The sequence below is a fragment of the Cydia fagiglandana genome, chromosome 25, assembly GCF_963556715.1.
Source record: "Cydia fagiglandana chromosome 25, ilCydFagi1.1, whole genome shotgun sequence".
In the NCBI taxonomy this organism is placed as follows: Eukaryota; Metazoa; Arthropoda; class Insecta; order Lepidoptera; family Tortricidae; genus Cydia; species Cydia fagiglandana.
The window spans coordinates 10100455-10121714 of record NC_085956.1 but is presented as its reverse complement, the minus strand read 5'-3'; the positions used below and the strand labels follow the sequence as shown (position 1 = coordinate 10121714).

Genomic DNA, 21260 nt, shown 5'->3' with positions numbered 1-21260 from the left:
TATTGTTTAAGTCGAATAATATTGAGTCACTTAGTCGGCAACTAAATGAAATAGGTAGGTACAGTCAACAACAGATCTATACAGGCAAAGTGTCAAAAATATGTATACAGTACTTTATTGCCTGTACATTAAGGTCGTGTATACATATTTTTGGCACTTTGCCTGTATTCATAATAGCTCTATTGTTGACTGTATGAGGTAGGTATAGTTTCTGCTTTCAATAGTTAAGCTTATTTCAATTTTATTTTTCTCTTGATCATGAACCTGTTTACGTTCAAGAAATTAGCACATTCACCGCCAAGAACCCGACTGTCGGGTACACTGTTCGTAGCGACTACACGCTCCATACGGCAAAGACGTGGCTACGCGCTGCGAGCGTAACCCGTAGCACTTAGTGGCAATGAATGTGTTAAAATGCATATAATAGGTAAAATAGTTAAGTTTTTACAATTTTTTTTTAATTTTTTTATGTAGATTTTAGAGGAATACAAATAAAACATTTTTTTTATAAAAGTATAAAACTTATTTTAATTATTTTACATGTCTGGCCTACCAGCGCTTCGGAAATTGATATTTGGTGAGAAGAAACGCCGCAAGAAACTCACCATTATTGCTTAAAAACTAATTATTATTAATGGTTTTTATTATTACATGTACTTTAAAACTAATGCCGGCTGTATACAATCGTCGAGAGCCTCTCGCCAGCAAATCCGTCCGAAAGCAGGCAAGTCTCAGCAAAAAGCCGACCCAAGACGAGACGAGAAAGAAGCAATATGTACACACTCGTATTGCTCTCACTGGACGAGTCTGTACAGCCGGCATAACACTTAATTAATATTTTGTTTGTCTCAAAACTAAAATAAATCTTCGGTTTTCTAATCAATCTCGTTGGTCATGTGCTGCACCTAAAAAAAAACAATTTGATAATAAATAATTATAGCGTTATAAAAATGTCACCCAATGGAGTTTACATTCTCATTTTAAAGGGTGTTTGGTACATCGTTTGCCAAATTAAAACGGCAGATATGTTGAGTCATTTGCTATCTTCTCATGCCTAGAAAAACAAAATTGGCCATGGTTTTTTACTACTAAACAAGTAAAAATTTGGAATTAACAAAAAACTGGCATAGAGGTGAATTTTTTTTTTGCGTCGATCTAAAAAATTCTAGGCCTAAGAAGATAGCAAATGACTCAACCTATCTGCCGTTTTAATTTGGCAAACGATGTACCAAACACCCTGTATAAGTAATATAAAGCTAACCTCAAATGTTCGGCTAAGCCGGCACGAGCACGCAACGTCGCTCGTCATGTTCTACGTCATAAGGCTGTAGGGTGATGTCGGCGAACACGGCCAGTTGTATATATAAGTAATATAAAGCTAACCTCAAATGTTCGGCTAGGCCGGCACGAGCACGCAACGTCGCTCGTCGTGTTCTATATCGTGAGGCTGTAGGGTGATGTCGGCGAACACGGCCAGTTGTATATATAAGTGATGTAAAGCTAACCTCAAATGTTCGGCTAAGCCGGCACGAGGACGCAACGTCGCTCGTCATGTTCTACGTCATAAGGCTGTAGGGTGATATCGGCGAACACGGCCAGTTGTTCGCCGACGTCGAATCCGTCCGCGTCGATCACTTTCACTGTCACTTCGTCGAGGCCTCGAGCACTGTAAAAAAAATGATTTTGGCAAAAATTTCATTTTTGGTACAAGGTTTTATCGCTGACTGTACTTTTCTTACGACAGACAACTAATACTCATCGAGTCAATTCTAAAAACCCCAAACACAATTAGTAGTAGTAGTAGTAAACTCTTTATTGTACAAAAAGATATATTAAAAATAACATACAATTAGTAAGATTTTTTTTTGTTAGGTTTAGTTTTAGTTAATTTATTTTTTAGGCACTTGTATTAAGTTTGTTATTAGTAAGAAGTACAAAGGCGAACTTATCCCTTTGAGGGATCTCTTCCAGGTTTCGTTGTTTCATCACAGAGCTCCTATGGCCACCTCCTGTCTCCATCATCAGATCAGTTCGATGGTACCATAATATTGGATTGTCATCCGATCTAAAAATGCATGCAAAATTTCAGCTTAATCGGAAACCGAGAAGTGGATCAAAATTAACTTGCAAGATTTGATTACAGGCAGACAGACAACGGTCAGGTGAAACTAAATAAAAGCTTGTAAAAAGTAAAAAATGTTTAATAACACGATTTTGTTATACTAATTCAAAGGCACTAAGTGCCTCCATGATCCAACGCGAGTGTCTCGCTGGTGCCGAGTCAGGTCATAAGGCCATCTCTTTTACTCTTGATTGGTCTTAACAAGAGTTAAGGAGATAGCATTATGACCTAACTCGTCACTTAGTTTTGCGGAAAGTATAAAGGCCTCCGCCGGTTTGAGCAGGCCTTAAGTCTTACTTAGATGTAGCTTTCCGTCATATTTGGTCATTCGGACCAGATATGACTTAGGAACTATTTTGATGATCACAAAAGGTATACTAACATCGCTAAATCCTTAAGCGTCTCGGACACGTCGGCCCCGGACACGGTCACGGAAACCCCGGACATAACTTAGGAACTATTATAATGATCACAAAAGTTATACTAACATGAATAGTCCTATTCAACGCTAAATCCTTAAGCGTCTTGGACACGGCGGCCCCGGACACGGTCACGGACACCCCGGACATAACTTAGGAACTATTTTGATGATTACAAAAGGTATACTAACATGATCTGTGCCTGCATAGTCCTGTTCAACGCTAAATCTTTAAGTATCTCGGACACGTCGGCCCCAAACACCCCGGACACGGACACGGACACTCCGGACACGCCGGACATAACTTGGGAACTATTTTGATGATCACAAAAGGTATACTTACATGATTTGTGCCTGCATAGTCCTGTTCAACGCTAAATCCTTAAGCGTCTCGGACACGGACACGCTGGACACGGACACGCCAGCAAGCCGGCACGGCACGGCGCGCGCCGGCAGCGCCAGCCAGCGCGGCTCGAGCGGCCGGAGACCGGATATTGACACGGTCGCCGTGTTGCCGTAGTCTATGTAAAATACCTGTAATAAAATATACAAATTGAGGTACAGTCGCCTGCAATATTATGTTTCACAACGAAGGCCGCAAAAATATCTGACACGATCTTATTCGTAGAGCCATAAGAGTGTGTTACATATTTTTGCGGTCTTCGAAGAGTAACATATTATTGCAGGTGACTGTACAAGTGTACAGAGCCGAACTAAGGCCTATAAAGGACCTCTTCCGGCTAACCTTTGAGTAGATGAGAGAAAAATGTTATTAGGCAAACTTCGAAATGTAGGTGCATTAATATTTTAAACAGTATCAAACAATTCGTTGATATTATAAATTCTAACACTTTAAACTCTCGCGTTTTGTACACATATTTAATTACACAGACGGGTCTACCTAAAAACAATGAAAGCATATCGCGGCAGACCCGTCTGTGTATTTTTTTTATAGGACATTCTTACACAGATTGACTAAGTCCCACAGTAAGCTCAAGAAGGCTTGTATTGTGGGTACTCAGACAACGATATATATAATATATAAATATGTACTTAAATACATAGAAAACAACCGTGACTCAGGAACAAATATCTGTGTCATCACACAAATAAATGCCCTTACTGGGATTCGAACCCAGGACCATCGGCTTCACAGGCAGGGTCACTACCCACTAGGCCAGACTGGTCGTCGAATTAAATATCTCTCTCTCTCTCTTCAGTCGGTCCCTCATTGCTGAGGATCGTGACTCCGTTTGATTCCGTCAACTAGTTGTCTCCATCGGTCCCGTTCTGTAGCTTGGTGGAATGCGTCGCTGACAGGTATTTTAAGTTCCTCCGCTATTTGGTCCGACCATCGTTTGGGACTTCTACCCCTAGGCCTTTTTCCCTCTATTTTACCGGTCACGATAAGGCGTTCCAAATTGCTGGTATCCCTGCGTGCAACATGGCCAAAGTACCGCAATATTCGTTGCAAGCAGGTTGTGGATAGACGTTGAGTCTTTTCTATTTTTAATTGCTTTGGGGGTCATCCATTAATTACGTCACACGTTTAGGGGGAGGGAGGGGGTCAAGAAAATGTGACATATTGTGACATGGGGGAGGGGGGAGACACAAACTTTGTGACGTCACTTTAACTTCATCAGTAACCGAAAATTTATTTAAATTATTTAGTTCGCTGTACATTTAAATAACAAGTTTTTAAAACGAAAATAGTTTTTAATCGTTTAATTTTCTTTCCTAAGCAGTTTTGGATTATAAAATTACTAATATTTCTATCGTCAAAAATATTTTGATCAAATATTAATAATACTTAGGTACTTACTTAATTCGATTTGGCGATTTCGTAGAAAAAATGTGACGTCACACTAGGGGGGAGGGGTTTGCCAAATGTGACCAAGTGTGACAAGGGGGGGGGAGGGGTCAAAAAACCTAGAAATTGGTGTGACGTAATTAATGGATGACCCCTTTAGAATAGATATGTTGGTGCGAATTAAATATAAATATTCATTGATATTACCTCTATTTGGCCGTGTGACGCAATGACTCGCGCGCGGTAGTGGCTGCCTTCATACGGCGCCGACACTAACTCGCCAGGCGCCGGCACTAACTGCAAATGGAAACTATCATTAAAGACGGATTTATATCGTCGGGTGACAAGCAAAAGTCACTAACACCATTGAAATTATTGGACGATAAACCGTGTTACAAGTGTAATAAAGTGCATTGTTACTTTAATTTTTAGGGTTCCGTACCCAAAGGGTAAAACGGGACCCTATTACTAAGACTTCGCTGTCCGTCCGTCCGTCCGTCCGTCTGTCACCAGGCTGTATCTCACGAACCGTGATAGCTAGACAGTTGAAATTTTCACAGATGATGTATTTCTGTTGCCGCTATAACAACAAATACTAAAAACAGAATAAAATAAAGATTTAAATGGGGCTCCCATACAACAAACGTGATTTTTGACCAAAGTTAAGCAACGTCGGGAGTGGTCAGTACTTGGATGGGTGACCGTTTTTTTTTTGCTTTTTTTTTGTTTTTTTTTTTGCATTATGGTACGGAACCCTTCGTGCGCGAGTCCGACTCGCACTTTCCCGGTTTTTTTATCTGTATTTTGTATGTAATTCGACATTAAGAGACCATATACATCTCTTAGTAATCGTAATACGTTAGATCGGGGGGCACGGCAGTGCCCCCGCCAAGTCGAGCGCGAAGCAAACACTGCCGTACCATCCTTTACTGGAACCATTTCGCCGCATTTTCAGGCCCCTATTTGAGAACCTCTGGATAAGACCAGAACGCAGAAATTTTGGTCATCCAGTAAGCTATAATCACATACTTAAAATCCAAAATTTCAAGTCTGTAGGTCATTTAGTTCCGAAGTTAAGCGAAAGCAAAGTTTCGCATTTATGAAACTCACTCATGATCATCAGAATAGAACTAGTACTTCCCATAAACTCAGAGAGCTGAAATTTGGTACAGAGTTAGGGTTTAATGGCCACATAAAGGGAAAACCTAAAAATATTGCAATATCAGTCACGTTTTATATATCTAAGAACTGCATAAGTAAGTTTGTAATCCCATATAAATATATGATATTACAAAGTTACTGTTGCAGTTCCTACAAATAGTAGGTAAAGTAAAGTAAAGTAAAGGTACACTACGATGTACGATGTGAGTATGAATGAAGATATGTTTAGTTATGATATGTGTATACATAGTATGGGTATGAGTACCCGAAAAGAAGGACTGCCTACAAAAAGAGATGAGATCCCATCAAAAACATTACATGTAAAAAGGTGCAAGTCTCGCAACGCTTTTACTACAAAAAAGTTTTGAGATGTAATGTGACGGATTACTGATTATTATTTAATTATTAGATTTAATGAATGGGCAATACGAAAAACTGTTGCTACTATACAAGAATCAGAACCGGAAAAAAAGAAAAGAAAGATTTGTAATAATAAAAAAACTACTCCTAAAAAGAAAAAAAATGTGTTAAATAAGAAAATCTAATAAAATAAATCAATATGCCCACGTTTCTACAAAAAGAAGTGAAATCCCACCAAAAACATTCTGTAAAAAACTAGCCAAGTCTCGATGGAGCTGCTTGTTTATCTCTAAAAAGTAATGAAATCTAGACAAAGTCGTGCCAAGTCTAAGGTTCCTTACTGCGATTTCTTTATTATTATAGTTAATGTTGTGTGACTTGGCCGTTGAAGGGTACACAAGGGTACAAAACCAGGTGCTCCATGACACCATTGCACCAATCTGTCGCCAGAACCGTTACCCATTGACGATGGAAAATTGCCACTTGGAAAACGTTGATTCAATAACCAGTCAATTGTAGGCTTGATAAAGCGGCGTATTTCAATAATACTTATGTATGGGCGAGCCTGAAACAAACACTTCTTTTTGGTGCAATGGCAGATTGGTGCAATGGTGTCATGGAGCACCTGGTTTTGTACCCTTGTGTACCCTTCAACGGCCAAGTCACACAACATTAACTATAATAATAAAGAAATCGCAGTAAGGAACCTTAGACTTGGCACGACTTTGTCTAGATTTCATTACTTTTTAGAGATAAACAAGCAGCTCCATCGAGACTTGGCTAGTTTTTTACAGAATGTTTTTGGTGGGATTGAATTGTTAGTTTTATTTTATAAAATTGTTGATGTTATTATTTTTGATTTTATGTAAATTCAATGTTGTCGTGTAAAAGTGCCCTTGTGGCCTATTTGCTGAATAAATGTTGATGTTGATGTTTGATGTTTACAAGTGTAATAAAGTGCATTGTTACTTTAATTTTTTGATAGTACTTACTACTTAGTGACTTTTGCTTGTCACCCGACGATATTACGAAATTAGTGGCGTGAAATCCACAGCATCGCAGTGATTTGACAAGCAAGATTTGACCCGAACATACAAACATAACGAGATTAAATCATTTATTTACATACAATATATATACAGTGGTACAACTAAACGAAATGAATAACTAGCTTAAATCTTAAATAGGCCCCTGAGGCATTGTACCAAGGATGCTGGCAGCATTTCCCCGCTGTATCGCAATACTGATACGTTGTGCGAGGTAGCCGCCAGCTCTTCGGTCACAACTATAGTTTGTAGCTTTCTAATAGACCCCGACGTCTAATCCTTTGTTTATTGTAAGTAGTAGAGATGCACCGGATATCCGGTTACTATCCGGTATCCGGCCTATCGGGCCATTATTTTACTATCCGGCCGGATATCGGATAATAACCTACTATCCGGCCGAATACCGGATAGTAACATTGCTTGATGTCGGAGTAAACCAATTGGATTTAAGAAACAGACACGGTCCTAATCGTACTTGTCTATTATTTATAAACAATTTAATCATTCCACTGACTTGCACGCGCACTAATTTCGTACCTAGAATTGAGTCCGCGCAAACGTTTACTAGGAAACATATCAAATCTGCAGAATGCGCACCTGAAAAACCGTAATGTAGGTATAGTTCCGCTGGCCGAATATTCGGCTGCCGGATACCGGATATCCGGCCGATGTTTAGGCCGAATATCCGGTATCCGGCCAAACAACTATCCGTTGCATCTCTAGTAAGTAGCACGTGCGGTGTAAGTAAAATCTCTCGTGCCACAACCACCTGCATAAAAAATCGTTCGTTCACTTTACCTAGGTAATTGAATTACAACTCCTATGGAAATTGCAATAAGGTTCAAAATTAACTAATGGATAAATGTTTTGTTACGATGTGTGTGGTCCGTTCAACTCGCCGGCACTCAGTACTTCGGTTACCGAGTGCCGGCGAGTCGAACGCTACAGAACCAGTCTAAAATATGTCATCGAGATGCGTAACATAGGCGCGTTATCGGAGAGCGCGCCTACACGGGTTTTTTGAGCGTTGGACTAGCCCGCGCTCAGGTGCCAAGCCGTCGGGGTCTATTAGAAAGCTACAAACTATACCTACAATTACATACATAATAAACATACCAGGTTCAATAAATGCTTGCAAAAAGTAAGTTTATCAAAATACCTTTAAAGGTCCGGAATTGTCGGCGGCGAGGGACATTTCATCCACGAGGTCGGCTAGAGACATAGGCTCCTCTGTAAATCAATAAAATATAATTAATTAATAAGAATTTTATATAAAGTTAGGCTTGTGTTAACCTCTAGCCGCCCATACGTCAAACCTTTGCCAAGCAAAATGAAATTTTATTTTGTCAACACAAAGTTCAAATTAGAATGGAACAGGAGACCTTTTTATAGGTCTCTGGGCGGGTCAGGTTCCATTGTTATAACTTTATGGTCTCATTGGACGACCAGCGCTGGCAGCCACCAGCAACATGCTGAGATGGAGCCATTTCGGGGCACTTTAATCTTATTTTGTGTTTTCTTTCATATTACGTGTTGTCTCGTTTGTTTGTGCTTACGAATAAATTCTATTCTATTCTGACATGCCTCACCTGGGCCTTCAAAGTGCACGTAAAACTGACACGTGTCGTCCACGTGCGTGACCTTGACCTTGTGCCACGTGCCCGGCGGGGGGAGGGGCGGGGACGGACACTTGGTAGTTACCCTAACCACAGAATAAATAATAGTACTAAGTACAGAAGACTCACTCTCTAACAAAACGCGTCTGTTACGATCAGCACAGATATGGCCGCTAGGTGGCGAAAGCGCCACGCGCGGCTTATGGCAAACCCCAAAATTGGGGCCGAACGGAACATTTAGCTACCTGTAGCAAAGCGACGAAATCGCGGAGTGAGACACGCCTGCCCTAACTAACCTGGGCCTTTCACAGTGAACGTAGATACAACCAGTGTCATATATATGCGGAACCTTGACCTAGTTTGTGTGACCCTGCGTTGGGAAGGAGACAGCGATATTTTACATATAATATGACTCACCTGGGCCTTCAAAGTGCACGTACAACTGACACGTGTCATCCACGTGCGTGACCTTGACCTTGTGCCACGTGCCCGGCGGGGGGAGGGGCGGGGACGGACACTTGACATGTACGGACACGCGGTCCAGCGTCCAGCCGTCTGTGGACATGTAAATAAGATAAGATAAAATTTATTTCATTGAAAAATATCCAAAAATGACATGATATGAATGATGATGAATGATCTTAAGGTTGACTGGTAGAGAATGCCTTATGGCATTAAGTCCGCCTTTTGTACTATAAGGTTTTCTTTTGTGCAATAAAGATTAAATAAATAAAAATCAAAACAATTATAATACGCTTAAATAGTTACTTCTCTTATAAAAAATATTTTGTCACAGTTTATAAAACAATACAGTCATTCGACGAAGTCTAGACAGGGCGTGCGGGGTGCGAGGAGAGAGGGGTGGTCGCGCGCACCCGAGCTGCATACATCGCCATTGTTAGTAGCTCGGTACTACTTACAGGGTTAGTGTGGCTTATTAAATTATTACGCGACCTCAAAGTCTGTGACAACCCTACTAGGGGCTATTAATAAATTACGTCATTTCAAATTAGGGGGGGGGGAGTCTGGACATCGGATGACGGTAGCATGACGTAGGACGGTCATTCGAAGCATGATTTTTGAATGATTTTAGGTGGGGGGAGGTCAAAAATCGTCAAAAATCGAAGACGTAATTTATGGACAGCCCCCTATGTATATCCATAGAAAACATGACTCAGACAACAAATATCTGTGTTCATCACACAAATAAATGCCCTATACTGGGATTCGAACCCAGGACTATCGGCTTCGCATACAGGGTGACTGGAGTTAAGCCACGAAAAGTCTGCAGCGATTTTGATAGCCCTCGCAGTGCCAGTGTTATTTATACGTCATAATTTCATAGAAGTTTGACGTTTTAAATAATACTATCAAATCCGCTGCAGACTTTTCTTGGTCTGACTCTACCCGCTAGGCCAGACCGGTCGTCAAAACTTGTGAAAAATTTCAACTGTCTATTATGGTTCATGAGATACAGCCTGGTGACAGACAGACGGTGGAGTCTTAATAATAAGGTCCGGGTACGGGTACGGAACCCTAAAAATACCCAAAGTGACGTACCTGGGTGTATTTTGACATGTCGCTTGTTGCATCGGTTCCCCTTGAAGCAACTGTCGCCCCCTCTGTAATGCTTGCATATGTCCATTTCATCCCTGTTGTTATAACCCTGCAAATGTACAAACAACATTGTAATACATATACCGGGTGTGGCCTGTAACATGAGCAAAAAATTAAACCGTAGGCTGGGACTCCTCATACTGATCAACATTTGTTCAGCGACTTTTAAAAATAACTAGTGGTTTGATTTTTAACACACTTTAAAGTTTATTCTAAGACGTAATGTATTGCGAATTTGTTTATGTTTAAGGCGTGACAAGCAACGTCAATCACAATGATATGGCGAGGCGATGGCGTCCATTGAAGATAATATTTATTTTGTATGAAAAATAGGGAGTCTAAATACTTCATAATTTTTAAAAGTTGTTGAACAAATGTGTCACCGTGTGAGGAGTACAATCTATGTTTTAATTATTTGCTCATGTTACAGGCCACACTCGGTATTAACTCTAATTTATAGAAAAGTCTTTCGCGAATTTATCAAAATAAATTCGCGATAGACCGGTCTATAAATGTTAATAAGTGTTCAAAAACGCGAAAGTTTTAAATATAATAATGTAATAAATTTATGCGCATTATGCCAAAAATGCCTTACAGACAGATGAGCAGATGACATAATTGTTTTCCATCGTATTTTCACGGACACTTACGTACGTGTCATGCAATTTCAGTCAGTCTCGGTACAAAAATTACTGACGTTGACTGAATTTGCATGACATATACGACCGTTTCCGAGAAAATACGATGAAATAGCAAGACGCGTTCGTAACTTTCCGTGAAAATACGATGGAAAATAATTATGCACTACATCTCTATATTAAAAACTTACCGTGACAGCTTCAACCGCATTCTCATATTCTATATATTTCATTTCATCCAAATTTATATTTTCTATCGCCTTCAATTCTTCGACCCTTTCTTCATCAGATCTTAGGTCCATTTCATTGACACTTTTATCATTAATTTCATCTGTCTCTATGTTATTTTCATCAGAATTTGTGTATTTATCAATTTCTTCATCAGATGTATTTATTACATCTAACATTATTTTATTTTCTTGAGAATTTGTATATGGTGTATTTACTTCATTTAACATTATTTTATTTTCTTCAGAAATTTTTCTTTCGGTACAAATATCTTTACCAATCTTTTCATTAGATTTGTTTGGTACATTTATACTTTCGTTTTCATCAGGTTTGGTTTTATCATTTTGTGTGTGGCCATTCATTTTATTTATTTCAGTCAAAGAACATATGCTTTCATTGTCAATACTGGTTTTACAGTTATTGTTCAATTCAGGATCGTCTGAAAACATTTATTTTACATGTACACAAATAACACTGTTTCACTGGTCGTGGTCGCGGCTAACGAAAACGAAACGAAACGTCGATAAATAAAGGTAATAAAATAAATTCGTGATAGATCCGTCTATAAGGGCCCCCCCACATCTGGCGTCTTTCGAGCGTCGGCGTCTACAATTCTATGGCCGCTGCTCGACGCAACGTCGACGCAACTGCGCAGCGACGTCATTTTCCATAGCGCTGACCAGAGGCCGACAGACGCCGACGCTCGAAAGACGCTAGATGTGGGGGGCCCTTATGTGAATTAAAATGTGTTCAAAACGCGAAATTAAATACAAGGTAATAGGGTAGGTATTTCCTAAAAGGGCCGAATGGATTTATCCGAGTTTGAAGTTAAGCGACACATATGTGGTGTTTAGTACTTGTACAACTTACTCGAATCAAGTGCTTGCACTCGCTCATTGAGAGTAGTGCCGTCGTCTAAGAACACGTAAACACCCAGGGACTGCAACGAACTGAAATGGAGATAATTATTAATCATTAGATAATTAATAATTAAAGAAATGAAGATAAAAAAATCCAAAACCAGAATTAAAAAAAAGAACTAGTTATCGAACCTGCTCACAACAACTTCTTTAAAACCATCATAGATAGAAGGAAAGAGAGGCAGGGGCAGACCAAGACGTAGCTGTGTAGACCAAATAAAAGAAAAAGCTGGTGTCGTGTCGTATCAAGAGGTCAAAGCTATGGCTTATGAGAGGGAGAAATGGAAAATACTCCACCGACAAGAGGATACCTCTTAAATTGAAGAAGAAGATAAACAGTATGCAGATTCTTTACAAGTAGAATAGAATATAATAGTTTGCGAATACAATAGACATACATAGAAAACACAGTGAAAAATAAAGTGTCACGAAATGGTCCCATCTCAGCATGTTGCTGGCGACTTCCAGCGCTGATCTTCCGATGAGACCATCAAGTGAGAAATAATCACGGAAGGTAACAAACAAAAAAAGAAACAAAGGAAAGAAATATGAAATAAGCCGAAAAATAAATTAGAAATTACACACAGTTTACACAGCTAATACAAAAAACCGGGCAAGTGCGAGTCGGACTCGCGCACGAAGGTTTCCGTACCATAATGAAAAAAGAAAACAAAAATAAAGGAAAAAAAATAACGGTCACCCATCCAAGTACTGACCACTCCCGACGTTGCTTAACTTTGGTCAAAAATCACGTTTGTTGTATGGGAGCCCCATTTAAATCTTTATTTTATTCTGTTTTTAGTATTTGTTGTTATAGCGGCAACAGAAATACATCATCTGTGAAAATTTCAACTGTCTAGCTATCACGGTTCGTGAGATACAGCCTGGTGACAGACGGACGGACGGACGGACGGACAGCGAAGTCTTAGTAATAGGGTCCCGTTTTACCCTTTGGGTACGGAACCCTAAAAAAATGACAGTTCGGTAAAATAAAGTCAACAGTTAACTTACTAACATAACTTCCGTGAGACACAGACATATTAAATATCTTAAGAACGCAACGCAACGCAAGCTCCTGATGACACTCCTTGGTACGGAGTGAAACATGTCGAGCGTTTTTCGACTTAGGCGGTCGTCACACTGCTGCGCGTCTCGCAGCGACGTCCGTTGATGCGTTTTTTAACTTTGTATGTAGAATCTTGATTTTGTATAGAAAAAACGCATGGTACGACACACTGGCTCCGCGTCGACCACGGAGGAGCGAGACGCACGACGACTCGCGCGCTCGGACGGAGACGCGGTGCGTGCCGCAGGGTATGTCACACCGAGCTCCGCAGTGCCGTACGGATTTTAGTGCAAGAACGTAGGCGCAATGGATATCGGCGTCGATAAGTTTATTTTTCAAATTGAAAGTCGTCCAGTAATTTGGAATATTAAATGCGACGAATATTTTGCTTAGCAAATAATCAAATGCCGAGGTTGACATACGGGTGCAATTAAACGATTTTTCTTCGCGTTGCCTTAAATCTGGTAATCTCTAGCAAAAGACCCATTTATGGGTCTGGTTTGTAAATAGGGATGTACCCATGCAGTGTCTTCTGCGTTTTATGACTCGATTGTACAAAAAACAAACTGAAAGTATCACCGCAGCGTCCTGAATAAGTTCCGTTTCCATTTTATCGACAAATAGGAACTGTTTTTACCTTAACGTTCGAATGTGAAATAAACGCGAGACGGAAGTAACGCGGGACGTCGCGCATCGCAGCTCCGGACGGAGATGCGGAGAAAACTCGGACGTTGGTGCGTTGTCCCCGCATGCGAGTCCGTTGCTCCGCGTCTCGCAACGAGACGCGGCGGCAGTGTGACAACCGCCTTAAAATACGTGAGTGACCCGTTCTTAAGATATTTCATAGTTAACTTACTAAATAATTATAATAATAATTTCAGCCTATATAAGTTCCACTGCTGGGCACAGGCCTTATCTCATGCGCGAAAGGGCTTGGGCTATAGTCCCCACGCTAGCCCAATGCGGATTGGGGACTTAATAAATCAAATATTAATAGTAAAATATTATCTTACCCGTCATCATTGAAGTCTTCCACGAGTTTTATTTTGTGTCGTTGCCCCAAGTATTCTTGCAGAAACTCTGTTCGTCTGTCTTCTAAGTGTTTATCTTCCGTCTGGTCTACCTAAAGAGAAATATAACATAAAATAATTTTAAAACGAGTAAAATTACTTTTCTTTAGGCTACAGGCAAAGAGAACTATATTGCAACAGAGGGGTAAAGTCTAAAAAAACGTGCCCCTTAGTTTGACACCCAAAACAGATGGCGCTGGACTGCGCCATGTTTTGCGGTCACTGACTTGTCAAACTTCAACTTTTGACAGTCAGAGTTACAGCAAAATGTATGGAGCTGTACAGCGCCATCTTGTTTACCTGTCAAATTCGAAGCACTAAATTTTCTCATATTTTACGCATCTTACTCAATCAATGTAGGTAGACATTACAAGACCCATTGTAGGAAAAAGTTTAAGATAAGATAAAATTTATTTTATTGAAATATATCCAAAAATTAAACTATCAAAATACGCTTTAATAGTTACTTAAATATTATACATGTACAATCATGGTTTAGAAAAGTACCTACCTACACATATAATAAAAGATCTTGTAAGCAAAAATTGTAACTGGCTCTAACATATTTTACACAATACCTAAACTAAGTAACTTAATACTTGTAACTTAGATATTTTGTGTTAGTAGGTTAATGTAGTGTAAGTTAGGTGCTTATTGTGCAAAAACAATAAAGATGATATTAGTACAAGAACATAGGTAAATAACAGTGAATTAAAACGTTTCAACTTTGACAATATAAATAACAAAATAGGTCGTTTTCTAGAGATAAGTAGTGAGCGTTTTAGGCACCCTCATAGATCGCCCTTATTAGGGTTCCGTACCCAAAGGGTAAAACGGGACCCTATTACTAAGACTTCGCTGTCCGTCCGTCCGTCCGTCTGTCACCAGGCTGTATCTCACGAACCGTGATAGCTAGACAGTTGAAATTTTCACAGGTGATGTATTTCTGTTGCCGCTATAACAACAAATACTAAAAACAGAATAAAATAAAGATTTAAATGGGGCTCCCATACAACAAACGTGATTTTTGACCGAAGTTAAGCAACGTCGGGCGGGGTCAGTACTTGGATGGGTGACCGTTCTTTTTTGCCTTTTTTTGCATTATGGTACGGAACCCTTCGTGCGCGAGTCCGACTCGCACTTGCCCGGTTTTTTAAATGTCTTATTTGGGCACTTTGGCCACTGCTCATCTCCGGTTTGAGGGTTACTTACGTCAGCTAAATAACAGAGATGAGCCAAAGGCGGGGTGGTTGCGAACTGCGGGGCGAGAGGGTACAGCCGACTTTGGGTAGCTGGTTGAAATTCCCCCGTGTCCACGAGAAACACTTCTGGATCACCATCCTATAAATAAATGAATAAAATAATTCAGCTTATACAGTGTGGAAAGATAAGTCGGGCCCTGGAGGGAAACTACCTTAAAAACCTTAAGTTCGCTCATTTTACTTAAAGGAGACATGAAACAAAACTGCATTCAAAGTATTTTTCTTTTTTTCTTCAATTTTGCTTGTCTAAAAAAAATCTTGAGTACTAATTATTAGATTTTATGGATATTTTGTACGACAGACGAGTGTAAGATCTTATGTTTCTTGGAGAAATGTTATCATTAACATTAACTGTATTAGTGCCATGCCTTATGGGAAACGGTCGCAGAGATAGTTCAGAGCCGGAAACCGCTACCAACTTTTAGTATGTTGTTGGGCATGGCATTGGGTCTCCAAAACTGCCGGGAGACGGCGGCGCCGGCCATCTACTTCAGCGGAATGACGTCATCAAAATGACTCCCGCTTCGTTGCGAATATTGCATACTGCACCCAAACTATGCATAGCACATACACGTGTGGGGTATTAAATGAAAGCCAATTAAATAAACTATATTTTATTTATACAAAGTGTACCAAAATATGCAACAGTTTAAGAGAAATTTACAAATAAATAAAAATTACGTAAAAAAATATTCGATTATTTGGGTTTTACAACCAAACCAAAAGTCGGACGATAAAGCAATGTACTACAACATTAAACATGACGTCTCAAGCCATACATTGATATCAATAAAATCAAAATTGGACCAAATATGTGGAAATTATGCATCAAAATGTAGATATTTGCCCATACAAATGTATAAAAGTTAAAAAAATCCAAATTTGTCATTTTCAGGATATTCCGCATAAGCTTCTAGTATGTTATTAGCAATATGACCTGGATTCTAAAACTGCCGGGAGACCATCTTTGTTGTTCCTCAGTTACAAATAATGACGTCATATAAATAATCACTGCCGAATTTCGCAAAATGTAAATTATAGCTATACCACGAGTCTCACATACACGTGAGTTACATGTAATGAAAGGTCATTAAATGTATTATGATTCACCTAAACATTGTTTGTAAAAAAAATGTACGGTTTCAGAGCTAGAAACAACGAAATACCACTTTTTATGGAAAAAGTAGATATGTATCAATTTTATAGCTAAACTAAAATCGTCAAAAAAATTTTGCGTATAATATTTAAAAAACCAGTTATTCATCTATACATCACAATTTAAATTTTACATTTCCGACAAAAACTGTGGAAGTTGTGGAAAGAAAACTAAAGCGCCCCAACAATTCTACCTTAATGCGCTCATATTATGCAAAGAATAGTTTTAATTATCGAGTATTAAATGAATGAACATTACATAGAATACATGAAAACGACATTTTCGAATGGAACCGTAATTAAAAAAATAATACTTTACTTGATAAGTAAGCAAAATACTGTTTCATTAGTTAAGTACCTAATCTCCTCCTTTCAAAGTCGGTTAAAATGTAGCTTTTGTTGACCTGGGCTACAAAGACAAATAAATTTACACCTAATTTATCAAATCAGTTCAGTAGTTTCATGCAAACGGTACCTACACATGCACGCATAGATAGCAAATTCTGCCGTAGTCAGACAAAAAATTAAAATTCAATAATTACACCTTTACTATTATGGCCTGGCGTGGCTTGGCATCTAGCGTTGAAACCCTCAGGCCGTAGATGTTAGCAGACCAGAGGGGTGACCTGTATTTCGGAGGATCAGAGGGAAAATTCTGCCAGCCTTCTCAGCTCAGCCTTGAAAACCTTGCACCACTCAAGATTCCACTTTTATAAGAATACCCAACTGGCGCGAAGTGGCGCAGAATAGGGCAGAGTGACGCTCTTTTGTGTCAGAGGTCAAGATCCTCTTTGGGTCACTGAGCCAGTGATGTATGTATGACTGTATGTATGTATGTATAAGGCTAATCGAGGCTTATATGTATCGCATTAAGTGAACTGATATGGCATTTACCGAGATAAGGCATTTTGTATTAGGCACGTACCTACTTACTGGCATGTAACTTTACATTTCTCTAATAATGTAGCGTTAGGCCATGACAATAAGAGTCTATTTTATATTAATATTTACCGCGACTACAGCAGGAACTGCTATCTACGTATGTAATTATGTATTTTTTACATGAAACAACTGAACTGATTCTGATAAATGAGGTGTCAATTTATTTGTCTTTGTAGCCCAGGTCACAAAAGCCACATTTTAACCGACTTTGAAAGGAGGAGATTAGGTACTTAAAGAAACAGTATATTGCTTACTTATCAAGTAAATTATTATTTTTTTAATTATGGTTCCATTCGAAAATGTCGTTTTCATGTATTTTATGTAATGTTTATTCATTTAATACTCGATAATTAGAACTATTCTTTGCATAATATGAGCGCATTAAGGTAGAATTGTTGGCGCGCTTTACTTTTTTTTCCACAACTTCTATAGTTTTTCTCGGAAATGTAAAATTTAATCTGTGATGTATAGTTGAATAACTGGTTTTTTAAATATTATACGCAACATTTTATTGACGATTTTAGTTTAGCTATAAAATTGATATACATCTACTTTTTCCATAAAAAGTGGTATTTCTTTGTTTTTAGCTCTTAAACCGTACATTTTTTTACAAACAATGTTTAGGTGAATCATAGTAAATTTAATAACCTTTCATTACATGTAACAAACATGTATGTGTGACTCATAGTATAGCTATAATTTACATTTTACGAAATTCGGCAGTGATTATTTGTATGACGTCATTATTCGTGACTGGGGGACAATAAAGATGGTCTCCCGGCAGTTTTAGGACCCCGGTCATATTGCTAATAACATACTAGAAGCTTACGCGGATTATCCTGAAAATGACCAATTTGGATTTTTTTAACTTTAATGCATTTGTATGGGCAAATATCTACATTTTAATGCATAATTTCCACATATTTGGCCCAATTTTGACTTGATTGATATCAACGTATGGCGTCAGACGTCGTCTTTCATTTTGTAGTACATTGCTTTAACGTCCGACTTTTGGTTTGGTTGTAAAACCCAAATAATTGCATATTTTTTTACATCATTTTGATTCTTTTGCAAATGGCTCTTAAATGGCTGAATATTTTGGTACACACTGTATAAATGAAATATAGCATATTTAACTGGCTTTCATTAAATACCCCACACAATTATGTGCCATGCATAGTTTGGGTACAATATGCAATATTCGCAACGAAACGGGAGTCATTTTGATGACGTCATTCCGCTGAAGTAGATGGCCGGCGCCGCTGTCTCCCGGCAGTTTTGGAGACCCAATGCCATGCCCAACAACATACTAAAAGTTGGTAGCGGTTTCCGGCTCTGAACTATATTCCCATAAGGCATATGACTATATCGGCTAGTGTAATAAAATTGCGTGTGTTTATCTTTTGGAATTTTTGTCGGCTCGAGTCCCGGGCGAGGCAAGCGAGTTTTAGAAAATCTTTGAATGCAGTTTTGTTTCTGTTTAAAAATAAAGGAATGTCTCCTTTAAGTAAAATGAGCCAGCTTGAGGATTTAAGGTAGTTTCCCTCCAGGGCCCGACTTATCTTTCCACACTGTATATACGTGGGATACTGAAAGTTTCTAGATTCTGATACATGAGTAGACTTATTTTTTCTAAGTGTCGAATAAATATCGAAAACCTGATTCTTTCAAATCTGGACATTCTTGGGCTCATTCTACTCAGAATCGACAGCATTCTCCATCCTTCCATTAAAGAAAAGATGTCCCAAAATGTCCATTCCATTACGTAACGTTTTATTATGAGAAATTTTTTCACTTTTATGGACGTGACGTAGTGGAATGTACAATTTTCATACAAATTTTTGGGACACGTTTTTTATCATCAGGATTGAATATGCTAGTTAGTACGTACAAAGGGCAAGGTATGCAAAACTGCAGTGAGACCAGCAATGCTGTATGGGGCTGAATGCTGGACCGTTAACACTAGAAACAAACATAAACTATAACACTAGAAACAAACATAAACTTGCTGTGCCCGCCCACCGCCTCCGTAAGGTTAGTACGTCTTTCGTCGGGAACTGTACACGTTTTTATAACAAAGTCCCCACTGATGTAGTGAATTTACCACTTCATAAATTTAAGTCGCACATTAAGCACTCCTTGTTACGTAAGGCGTACTACACTGTAAATGATTTTATAAACGATAGAGATGCTTTTAAGCCGGTAGCTTGATTTCATTAGTATAATAAGAATTAAATAAATATTGTTTTTTTTTACATTGTGAATTAAATATGCTAGTGTCCAGTAGAATTGACACATGAGACAATGATGTTCTCGCTTGATTATATTGTTTAATTTAATTTTAGTTTTGGACACTTGGAGACCTTATACATCTCTAAGTACATATTTATTTATTTGATTTTTATTTTTGATTGTACATACTTACCTATATTTTTAATGTTTCTGACACTTAGAGACCTTTACATCTCTAAGTCAACTTAGGCTAGTAATTATGTGAAGCTATATTACTGTCTTTTTATGTAACATATGAGCACAAAATGCCGTGTCTTACAGCTACATGTTATTACTATTTTAATATTAATATAGGCCGGTAGCTTGAACATGTCATGCTCGCTTAAAAGTCTTTGCTTACGGTGGCGTTGTTGATCGGGTCGCCACTTTCCCGAATGAAGGTTGAGGGAGGCGATGGCTGAGATACGCGTCATACTCGTGAACGGGTGCTGTTTGTGGAGACTGGTCTGTTAAGCTAACACGAGCTATTATACTTAGTAACTTTTATTAATTAATTACAGTGAGACGCCTCATTCTTAGACCGGGAGATAGTGACACATTTTACTGGGTCATTTGTACCAGTATGGCGGTTCGTCAGGGGTCTAAGCATGTAATGAAGGAAAGAAAATGCTATGACCATAGCGCTGGTACCGGCGGCCCAATCGCGTGGGCGTTAGTCGAACGTGTCGGATAAAATACGAGTGTCGAACGATTTGTTCCACAAATATCCTCGTATTTTCCGATAGTCCATAAAAAAGAAGTAGGCGGTAGCGTAATGCCATACTTCTCCGGTGTGACTTACAGCCCGCCATACTGAGGCGAACACGTTAATTAAAAAAAAACAATTCAACCATTTGTGCCAAGCTAATTTTTGCACAGGTGATCATCGTCGAGCAGCCATTCATGGACATCACCATGCCATACTTTTCGGATGGTTCCAAATGGCCGCCATACCGCCGCAAGGGAGTTAATTTTTTTTTATTGATAAACGATTTGTCATCATCATCATCTCAGCCATAAGACGTCCACTGCTGAACATAGGCCTCCCCCTTTTTTGGGGGGTGAATGCCATAATCGCCACGCTTGGCAGGCGGGTTGGCGATCGCAGTCGAGTACTTACACCGAATTTGAGGGACGCTGCTGCCCGTCCACCGGTGGTCTTGGACGTGGTTTAAGGACATACCCGACCGAAACGATTTGTACCATCTTGAAATTTTTTTTCAAGACTTTCTGTGTGATCATAAATGGAAATCTCATAATGCCATACCTGTAGGAGGTGGCAAATGTGTACAATATTTTTTTTTATTTCAAGTATGGTGCCCCTTTTCCCCCCTATTAGAAGTATGGCAAATATAATAATGGTCACATTGCATCATATAATTTCCAAAAATCCAAATGCCATACTGGTACAAATCGTCAAAAAATTGTTTTTTGTTTTAAGTCTTGGCTTAAGTCTCACAGTCGTCCGCCCCGTAGTTATAATCTGGAATTATTTTTTTTAGGTATAATTGTATCCAAACAAACAGAATATGATGATGCCATGCTGTAAAATAATATT

General features: G+C 39.0%; 2 protein-coding genes across 2 annotated transcripts in view; one reads left to right on the top strand and one right to left on the bottom strand.

Annotated features, from left to right (window-relative positions):
* The window catches only part of LOC134677036 (uncharacterized), a 148770-nt gene that overhangs the window by 2573 nt on the left and 124937 nt on the right, over positions 1–21260 (top strand). The window lies entirely within an intron of this gene.
* Positions 500–21260, bottom strand: part of LOC134677001 (uncharacterized) — a 30021-nt gene continuing 9260 nt past the window's right edge. Inside the window, exons 7-17 of the mRNA XM_063535389.1 lie at positions 15285–15413; positions 14016–14125; positions 11887–11966; positions 10980–11455; positions 10094–10199; positions 8951–9088; positions 8077–8147; positions 4558–4647; positions 2884–3074; positions 1262–1666; positions 500–905 (exon numbers count right to left, since the gene is read on the bottom strand). Coding sequence (XP_063391459.1) covers positions 1519–1666; positions 2884–3074; positions 4558–4647; positions 8077–8147; positions 8951–9088; positions 10094–10199; positions 10980–11455; positions 11887–11966; positions 14016–14125; positions 15285–15413 — 1539 coding nt within the window. The 3' untranslated portion in view covers positions 500–905; positions 1262–1518. The remainder of the gene's footprint in view (positions 906–1261; positions 1667–2883; positions 3075–4557; positions 4648–8076; positions 8148–8950; positions 9089–10093; positions 10200–10979; positions 11456–11886; positions 11967–14015; positions 14126–15284; positions 15414–21260) is intronic.